Genomic DNA, 10838 nt, shown 5'->3' on the forward strand with positions numbered 1-10838 from the left:
TACTAAATGAGTGATATGAAATGAATAAAGACTTCAAAGAAAAATTAGACGTAACATATCAGAAAAATTATAGAAATTGGGAATCCAATGTGTAAATATTATTTAGTGATGAGCAGAAAACTGCCCAGAGTATCCGATACATGTGTCCATCTTATTCTTTCACTTACATTGGTCACTGGATTGTGGCCATGATGACATGTTGCCTTGTTGGAGTGGGGTTAGCTGGTCAGACCAATGCCAGTACTAGCACACACACATCAAATTCATCAGATTCTGTCAAACTATCCAACTCATGCTAATATGGAAAACAGATGTTAAATGGTGATGATGAAGATGATTGTGATGATATCTATATATATATATATAATGGCGGTGCCCCAGCATGGCCACAGCTCATGAGCTGAAACTAGATAAAAAATGAAAAATATATATATGTATGTGTGTGTGTGTGTGTGTGTGATCATCAACAGTTCACATATCTGTAACAGATAATTATAAATCCCAGCCAACATAAAACGCAGCATGGTAATTTATTTATCCAAACAAATTATATCAATGATCAATTGGAGCGGACATGTCTGTGCATTGGTGTGTATGTGTGTATCTAACAGTGTATATAATGAATGTCTAGTTGGGTGTATAAGTATGTATGTATATGTATAGTATCTATAGTGTATGGCACGTAAAAAGCACCCACTACACTCTCAAAGTGGTTGACGTTAGGAAGAGCATCCAACTGTAGAAACCTTGCCAGATCAGATTGGAGCCTGATACAGCCTTCTGGGTTTCCAGCCCTCAGTCAAACCGTCTGACCCATGCCAACATGGAAAGCAGACGTTAAACAACAACACTGACAATGATGATGATGTTGGTCCTAATTCTCCATAAGCTTATGTTTCTTTTTCATCATCATTAGTTGAGTTGTAAATCAGACTGGCTGGAGAAGGTTTTGGTAAACTAGGAGAATATGTGGGACTGGCTGGAGAATATTTAGGACTTGTGGAGCTGGATGTAGGGCTGTGTTTCAGACTGGTGGGTAAGGAACTCAGACTGCTAGGACTGTAGCTAGGAGAGCCAGGATTATAGTTGAGGTTGGTGGAAGAGTATGAAGGACTAGTTGGAGAATATGAAGGGCTGGTAGCACTGTAATTAGGAGAGGAAGTAACTGGGGCTTGCTGGACTATAACTAGGGCTAGTCAGAGAATAAGATGGACATGTTGGGGAATAAGAAGGACTGTTTGGAGAGTTAGAAGAAGTGGGGCTGTAGCTAGGACTGGTTGGAGAATACAAGGGGGGAAGTAGGATTAAAACTAGGACTGGTAGGAGAGTATGATGGACTAGTTGGGGAGTAGGAAGGGCTGGTTGGAGAATGAGTGTGACGTTGGGCTACAAGAAGGACTGATCGATGAGTAAGATGGTGATGTTGGGCAATAGCTTGGTGAAGATGGAGAATAAGCAGGACTTGGAGGGGAATATGATGTGCTTGATGGAGGATAGCTTGGGCTGTGTGGTGTCATAGCTGCTGACACAGGTACATAAACAGAAGATTTAGGTGAATAAGTTGGAGACAATTGCTCCACCAGGGCTTGGAATGTAAGCACTGGCTGGCAATGACGGAGATATCCACTAAGGGACGACCAGTATGTGGTGTAGCCAGGACTGCAACTACTTTCACTTGCAGCTGACGGTGAAAAGCCAGCACCACCAGGAGTCATTCCACTTCCAATAACAGGGGACCAAGGGCCGATATAACCAGGTGTGGCATGTGTGAGCCATGGTGTGGTGACATTCTAGTCACAAGACTTCCACCAGATCCAAAGAACATTCCAGTGCTCACACCAGTACTGATGATGATGATAAAGAAACATGAGGTTATGGAGAATTAAGACCACCATACACTACATAAACTATGCATATACATATGTACTTACACACACACACACACACACACACACAGAGACACACACACACACACACACACCAATGCACAGACATGTCTGAGAAAGAAGCACACTCTAAAGTATTAGAGCAGCAAGTTTTTAGAAAGTTAACTTTTAACTTCCTGGAACCTGATGCCAGTGGTGAACTGGGTCTAAAAATATTGGTTGCCAGGAGACTAAGGGGGCCCACCTGCAACTACAGTGCTATCATCTAATTTAATTGTTTTTGTTTTTTTTGTTAAAAGTATTCTTTTCAACTGTCTACAAACACAGCCAGGCAGAAATAATTAATGCATTCTTCCAGGAGTGAATAAAGAACTCTCAAACTTGAGGGGATGGGCCCCCATATATGGATTCTAATGATACAGGGGCCCACTTGTCATCGGGGAAGCTGGCAACCTGGCCAGTCCGCCACTGTCTGGTACAACCCTCTGGCTTATCAGTTTTAGTCAACCCGTCTAACACATGCCAGCATGGAAGCCAGACGTTAAGTGATGATGATGAGGATGATATATATTTGTGTAAATAAGTATATACATGTATACGTAGGTGTACTCGAGTTCAATGACAACTACAACCAGTTTTTTTCCCTCACTTAAGATTGATAGAGTTGGAAAGAAAACTTTTATTTTGAAATATATATCTTGAAGTTCCACCTGAGAACATATTAACTGACATATAGTAAAGACACAATTACAGATGATGAGTTTAATATTTGTGAAAGCTTATATTAGTAGAGAGTGAATTCAGTTGAAAAATAAACACATGCCTTCAAAAACTGTATTTAATGAAGTGAGTCAGATGTGATTTTGAAATATTTATTTACAAGCTACAGACTTATAATGTTTCAATGGCTTCAAGTTATTCACCCAAAATTTAATATTTTAAACCAGAAATGGTTCTGAATTATGTTTTATAACAAGAAATATGTTTTTATTTTTCCTTTCTTTTTTTATTTCTGTGATGCTGGAGAATATAATTCAAATTGATAAAACTATGATATTTTCATAGATTGAAAAATGGGTAAGGAACTTAAAAATTGAAAATTCATTTTGAATTTTGGTTTTATTAAATTTCAGTTTGAAAATATTCCCAGCACAATTTTTTGTCTGCATTTGTTGGTATTTAATGCTTTTTAAAAAAAAACATTTTGAAATGTCCAAGTCAGAATTTTCTAAGTAATATATATTTTTATCTGAAACACATCAATTTGATAGACTTAGTCAATGTGAATGTCAAAATATAGCAGCACGGCCTTAGCCAGCAGAAAGAAACAAGAGTAGGGGAAGAAGGGGTTTGGCAAACCATGGTGAAAGTTGAATCACACCTTTATCAGTAAAAACAAAAATCTGGTAAGGATTGAGCTGCCATCTTATAAGAACCTTTTACACTACTTTTGGACTCTTTTTTGGTATCAAGTTGCGGCAGGAGCTTTCTCAAGCTTACAAAAAGATTTCCTGCTTTTCATATCTGAAAGTTAGATGTTCGCACTTTAGGAATATTTAGTCTGTTTAGAAAATACTGGGGTTAGAAATAGATATTTCTGGTCTGATGGTGGTTTAAAGGAAAGTAATTGGTATGGAGCAGGAAGTAATTTGTCTGTTCTGATTTGTACTGTGTGATTTTGCATATATTTTCCTATATAGTGGCATTTCGGCCATCTTTATGTTCTGAGTTCAAATATTGTTGAGGTTGGCTGTGTCTTTCACCCTTCCAGGGTTAATGAAATAGGTACCTGTGAGTACTGGTGGTTGATGAAATCGACTAATCCCGACCCCATCAAAAATTCAGGCCTCGTGTAGAAAGGATACACTGTGGTCATTATTACATGAAGCTAGCTGGGATTTGATGAGTGAGGTTAGATGGAGCATGTTCGAAATGACCTCACTATCAAAAGGTACACAAGCACATGTTGTAGCACTAATACACTGAAAGGGGGTCAGGACGTTGGTATTTCAATATGTGGGTTAATTTTATTTGAAGATACCCCAATCTTGAGTAGAGAATAAAAGTGGTGCAGGTAAAACTTAGTTGCATCATTATCTTAAGAAACCCAAGAACATAACTGTGGAGACCATTCAAATGGAGGAAGATCCTTCAAATGAAAGGTGGCTGTATTCTTATGTATTTTACAGAGAAGCAAAAGGCACACTGTTTTTTTCCAGTGGTTGATGAAATAAATAAAGGCGATGAGGTACCAAAGAATATCTTGAAATGTGTTTCAAGTAAAGCTGAATGTGTACAAATTTCTGCATCATCTCTATTCTGACTGCTTCATAGTACGGTGGAGAAACAAGCTTTCATAAGTAGAAATCGAGTTTCCTATTGATGTGTTATCTCCAAGCCAGAGTAAAATGGAAGTTGTGTTGACCAATAAACCTTTAACTATAAGTGACAATCATATCTGGAATTAAAAATTGAAAAAATCGTCAATATCAGTTCTGGTTTGTGCTGTAATTACTGGTATATTTCAATATGCTCCAAAATATGTTCCCACTTACTACACCGTGGGGGGCCAGGTTGGAATGTTTAGAATTAGTTAATAAAAATTTCTTTTCTCAGTTATTTCTCTCGGTCTCTGCTGAACACATTTGCTGAGTCTGTTAAACACAAATCTATCTATAAAATATATGACAAAGTAGATTTATGAATAAGTCTTTTCAGAAAGTGTGTTCCAACTAAATCCACCTTCCTCTGTATTATGAAGTAAATTTTCAAATGTTGAATCTACTTCACTCATTTCATATAATTCATTGCAAAACTATTAAACGGTGTTTTTCTTTTTAACACAAGCAAGGATTACTGATTGTGGCTGTCTTGCATATAATTCCGAAATTGAATGCTTCCTTCTAAAATTCATTTAACTCTATCATTCAAATACAACTTACTTAAATAGAAAATAAGAAAATTCTTCAAGTAAAATTAGTATTTTTACTATTTTACCATTTCTATGTATTACTACTTCAATATATCAGAATGGTAACTGATTAAATATTAGAAATAGCTGAATATTCTACATATTGAGAGTTAAACTCTCAATTAAACATTTTGTGAAACTGAAACTTCTTTAGACATAAATATATTATGTTTACAATGATGGAAAGATCGTATTGTCAGGCAAGACTAACAAACATATCATCAGAAATCAGTGGGGAAATGTAAACCTCTTACAAGCTTATAAGTGAATTTTTGTTAAAGAGTAAAACTAACTTTGGGAATGAGTAACATTGGTTTCACCATCTCCCTATCCCAAGCCTGATCAAGTTTGTTTCTAGTCTCTAAGAATGTGTTATTCTTTTATATGGAGACATCCTAACTTTACTAACTCATTTGGCATTACCATAATTAAAAGAATCACAAAATGTAGTTTAGTTTTCACTTTCAGTTCAAAACTTTTATGTAGTCCTGTTATCTATTTTAGCCTGTCAAAGGACAAAAGATGAAAAGCAAAACAGATGTGAGATTTTAACTCTATACTCTACAGAGTATCAAAATATAGTTAAAGCAATTAGTTTTCTTTGCCAACCAAAATTACCATATTCTGACTTTCTTCGGCAATTAGCTACTGAGTAGAGCATTTGAGTTTTTGACATCTCAATTAATAATGGATGAAACTGTTTAACATATTAAACAAAGACAAAAATCTTAAAGTTCAGCTTGTTAAAATAAACCCTCCGCCCAATAAAATAATAATCACTGGTTACAGGTGATAAAATTGTTACCATGATACTTTTGAAAGTAACACAGCAATTATTTTCTTACAGATGAATACATGTTGAATTTGCTGTTGAATTCTTTGTCATAATTAGCTTTCAATACTATCAACAGAATCCTTTAATCCTAACAGAAAAAAACATTTAATCCTGCTTCTGAAGTTCATTTTTGGTGATAAGATTGGATACAAACTACAAATAGAATTAACTTGTGTTTCTTCTGTAATTACTGAATTAGCAATTTAACAAATGCTTTTTAATTACTTTGCTAAATTTCAAAAGCATACAAGAGAAAAGTATGGATTGGAAAACATAGAAGAAACTACTATGTCAGCCCAGGTGTTTTTTAAATATTTTGAAATGTCTTTGCCACTTATCTAAACAATGGAAATAAAGATAATTGATAATTGTCTCATTAGCTTTAAATGAAGGACTGAAATCTTGCTCTAAACAACTGGAGAATTTCCAGAACCTTGTTATAGACAACAAGGGAGTCTCTGGAAACGGTCAGCATGAGCAGCTGCATTATGGTATGTGTGGCATCTGTTTTGGATACATAGATGTCATCATCATCATCATCATCGTTTAACGTCCGCTTTCCATGCTAGCATGGGTTGGACGATTTGACTGAGGACTGGTGAAACCGGATGGCAACACCAGGCTCCAGTCTGATTTGGCAGAGTTTCACAGCTGGATGCCCTTCCTAACGCCAACCACTCAGAGAGTGTAGTGGGTGCTTTTACGTGTCACCCGCACGATGTAGTCAGTCCAATTAATCCAAGCCTGTTAATGTCTCTGAGTGTTGCTCAAGAGTTCCAGATTCAGTTTTCCATTTCTTAAGTGTTTATAGAGCTGATGAGTGGAGGCGCAATGGCCCAGTGGTTAGGGCAGTGGACTCGCAGTCATAGGATCTCGGTTTCGATTCCCAGACCGGGCGTTGTGAGTGTTTATTGAGCAAAAACACTTAAAGCTCCACAAGGCTCCGGTAGGGGATGGTGGCGAACCCTGCTGTACTCTTTCACGACAACTTTCTCTCACTCTTACTTCCTGTTTCTGTTGTGCCTGTAATTCAAAGGGTCAGCCTTGTTACATTGTGTCACACTGAATATCCCCGAGAACTACGTTAAGGGTACACGTGTCTGTGGAGTGCTCAGCCACTTGCACATTAATTTCACGAGCAGACTGTTCCGTTGATCGGATCAACTGGAACCCTCGACGTCGTAAGTGACGGAGTGCCAACAACAACAACATAGAGGTGATGTGACAACAGAGCAATCTACACCTTAAAATCATGTATTTTATTAAATACAAACAACAACAATATATTCATTATCAAGTTGGAAATATGGAAATTTGTCTGCTGAAAACATACACTATGCCACATGGTGGCAATTTATAACAGATTTTCCCCAAGTCAACCCTGAGAGTAGACTTGTGATCAAAGACCATCCAGTCATGACCTTATTTTTTATTTTTGCAGCTACAAGATAGCCTAGAACTACATCATAATATACTGTTCGAGACAACTTTTTAAATGACATACATGATACAAGAGATAATTAGTTTCTCTTTCTAGCAGGTCAAATCATCACATAAAGACTTTCTCATTGTCCCACTGATGGTAATGTCAGTAACAGAGAGGGTGAAAGAATAATTATCCAGAGTTAAGAACTGGCAAAGAGCATAGAACATTGACAGAATAATAGAGCAATTCTTTGCAGAATAATTGGGATATCCACTTTTTAATGTTCAGTTCCCCTCTGACCCATGCAAGCATGAGAAAGTAAGCATTAAGACTAATGACAATAATAATGATGGTGGTGGTGGTGACAATGATGGTGATGATGAAGATGGTGTAGGAAAAGCAAAATAGCTTGAAACCAAATGGTCAAATTTCTTCTAATGATGCAATGTGTCTAAGAGGATCCCCACAATGAGAAAACTTTAAAATATTCTTTAAATCTACAGAAAGAATATTAGAATTATTGTTCTTAGTTTATGAAAAATATTTCCAATTTCATGGAATAAAATATTTTTGTAGTTATATTTAAACACAAAATTTTGTCATGAATATTTTGTTGGCCAAATAGTAAGAGTTGGGTGTTTTATGATAACTAAAATATAGTTCTAGGCTCTAAGAACTACACCATAAATGTTCCACCGTATTTTGGAAAACATTATTAATGTATATTTTAATACAATCATAAATCTAATATATAATTTAAGTTTCACAATAATTTTTAATTTAATGATCAAGAAATAGTATATGGCTCACATTTCATAAATTTTGATAAAATGGTAAAAATACAGCTGTCAATATGTTTTAATAAATCAATACAAAATAAACAGTTTTTATCAACTGTTTTAAAGAATACTCGAATGCAAACCAAGTGGCAATCTACAATGTTGTAAGATAAAAATTCTTTACATATTCCCAGAAGACACCATTTTCAACAAATTGGCCCTAAAGTCATGTTATTTGGAAACAACAATTCTTCTAGTCACTGATTAGTCAGTTATCATTAACAAGTCAATAGACAATACTAAACAAAGTATATATATATATACATGCACACACGCACACTCAAATATTTTATTTTATATTTTTGCTCATTATAGGTATAGCAGTGTAATTAATAAATTTGCTTAGCAACCACGTGGTCTTGGGTTCTGTATCACTGCAAGCCATCTTGTACAAGACACTTCAATGAAAGCCATGAGCTGACCAGTTCCTTGTGAGGGAAATTGGTGGACAGAAACTGTGTGAGAGCATGTTTTGTACGTGTGTGTGTGTGCGTGTGTGTGTGTGTGTGTGTGTGTGTGTGTATGAATGTATATATTAAGGGTGATAAATTGAAAAATAAAGAAGGAAATAAGTAGAAATTTTATCGGTGAGTGTGTTAAATTATGAGGTACAAAAAGAAAATGACTCTCCCCAGACACAGCAGTATATGCTTCAGTACACGAACTCACATAAAGAATCTTGCAAACCAAATCCCAAAATGAAATGTATTTATATATATATATGTGTGTGTGTGTGTGTGTATGTGTATCTGTGTGTGGGGAGGGTGCATGTGTGCGTATACATATGAGTGTTCATGTGTGTATATAAATAAATATATCATCTCATTATCACTTTACATCTCCTTTCCATGCTGGCATGGGTTAGATGGGTTGTCAGAGTCTGAGTCATTTCTTACTGAGAGGTACATTTGCTGAGATGATTAAAGAGAAGATTCAAAGACAAAGCAATAACATCAGAAGGATGAGGATGGTTGGGTTGAAGAAAAGGGCAGTTGTATTATGTAAACTGCAGTTATCATCGCTTTTCCATGCTGGCATAGGTTGAACATTCTGACAGAAGTACTGCAGGACTGTATCAAGCTCCAGTGCCAGTTTTTGCATGGTTTCTAGGGCTGGATTCCATCTTAATGCCCAGTGGTTTGTCAGGTGGATCAATGGTGACAAGATATTGCAAAAAGCTGGCAGTAAACAGCATTCATCAAGGTCGAGAAGGTTACCTGAGACAGAAGGAGAAAGCTTCGAATGATAACTGGGATGGAGTTTGGAAGGTGGCAGCAGATCTTGTAGTGTGTGAATGTGGCTTTCCAGTACCAACATGGGAGAAGCCTGATATGAAAAATAGGTATGAGGATTGTACACCATGTTGAATTAACTGTTCCACCTGAAAACAATATAGAGGCAGCTCAGGTTAGCAAAGAAGTTTTATGAGATTAAACTAGGAGACTGTGTAAATGCTGGTTGGAAATCAGTACACCTTCCTGTAGAAGTTAGATGGAAAGGTTTTATAGGAACCAGAATGAGATAGTGTCTGCTATCAAGTGGTATCAAACGTCACCAATAAATACCATCTTGAAAAAGATCCAGGTGACTTTTGAGAGAGCCCGTTATTGGATATAGATGTAATGGTATAATGAAACCAGAAGATACGTATGTGAAAAAATTTGGTGGATAGAAATTGTGGAAGACAATCGAACGGGTTGATAAGTGCTGTAAATGAAGATTACCACATTGTCACACATTGTGTCTCACTCATTCGGCTTAGAAATTGTTGTCTGTGGAATACCCACCTCCTTTCACATGAATTTAATGATTGGAGAGTTCAGTTAAGACCATCAGACAAACCATCAAATATTTCTGAGAAAAATGAAAATAAACGTTTTTGCTTTTTAGTTTTTTGCAAACATTTCAAATGGGGATAAGCTACCAATAAATTTAGACTTAACTAAAGTCTTTTTTACTTCCTGATTGTACCATTTTATTTAATCACACCTCACACCTGTGATGGTCAAAATTAGTCAATGACGATGAGGAACATAATCTTCTAGGCTCTTTTTATTTTCAATATACAACAACAACAAGATGAAGACTTGTGTGGTCCTCCTCTTCTTTTTTGTTATCCTTAAAATAAATAAAAAGTTAAAGCGTCTTTTGATTCTCAAAGTTGCTCAAAGTTAACAGGGGATTTTCGATGACCTAAAATTTTATTCATGTTAACATCTAATGGTGTCTCAATTCATGAAAAGTTTTTAAACAGAATAAATTTGGTCTAGTCAAGAGACAGACAAAAAGATATTACAAGACTAACTCAGTGTTAAAAAAAGGAAAAATAAAAGGAATAGTTTGACCATTTAATGTGCTGTTTCAATCAGAAGCATCTGAAGGAATATACATTATTCCTTGAGCATTTAGGAAGCATTTTATGGAACACTTTAGAATATATTTAATGCTATCTTTTCTGTGTTTTTAGGACAAATATTAAGGTTTTAAAATTTTGTAAATCTAATATTAAAACTGAATGAAGCAGGGAACTCTTTAGAAAATATAAAATGAAACATCATTCTTTCTTTTTTCCCTTTTCCCTTCTCATTAACTTTTTATTCTTTGAAAATTTTTGAAATTCCAAATTTGAAAGCAGTTTTAATAGTTTGACCTTTTTTCACATCATACGCATGAATTTAATGCTACATTTTTGTATATTCTGAAGTGTTGCTATAGAAACCAAAAGGGATGACGGTATTCTAAGTGACTTCTTACAAGGGATTTATAAAATGAGATTAATATCTCTCAAACGATTGATGTAAAGATTTTTAGAATCCAACCATGCATCCATTTGCTTTATTTCCTATCTTCAAAGTTGTTTGATTCTTTGAGATGTATAACA

At 35.6% G+C, this 10838-nt stretch overlaps 1 protein-coding gene across 1 annotated transcript; it reads right to left on the bottom strand.

Annotated features, from left to right (window-relative positions):
* Positions 1–890: 890 nt before the first annotated feature.
* LOC106869383 (DNA-directed RNA polymerase II subunit RPB1) lies at positions 891–1715 on the bottom strand. Its single transcript, XM_014915106.1, has 2 exons — positions 1391–1715; positions 891–1192 (listed from the first exon to the last, which is right to left on the bottom strand). Exons 1-2 carry the CDS (start codon positions 1713–1715, stop codon positions 891–893), a joined length of 627 nt encoding a protein of 208 aa, XP_014770592.1.
* Between the last annotated feature and the right edge of the window lie 9123 nt (positions 1716–10838).

The sequence above is a fragment of the Octopus bimaculoides genome, chromosome 8 (genome assembly GCF_001194135.2).
Source record: "Octopus bimaculoides isolate UCB-OBI-ISO-001 chromosome 8, ASM119413v2, whole genome shotgun sequence".
Taxonomy (NCBI): Eukaryota; Metazoa; Mollusca; class Cephalopoda; order Octopoda; family Octopodidae; genus Octopus; species Octopus bimaculoides.

Excerpts from the sequence above, each read along its gene's own strand:
- LOC106869383 (XM_014915106.1), bottom strand. The coding sequence starts at position 1,715 with ATGACTCCTGGTGGTGCTGGCTTTTCACCGTCAGCTGCAAGTGAAAGT. Across the intron at positions 1,193-1,390 it reads CTCATCGATCAGTCCTTCTT|CCCTAGTTATAGTCCAGCAA; the intron begins GTAGCCCAACGT and ends TTCTCTGACTAG.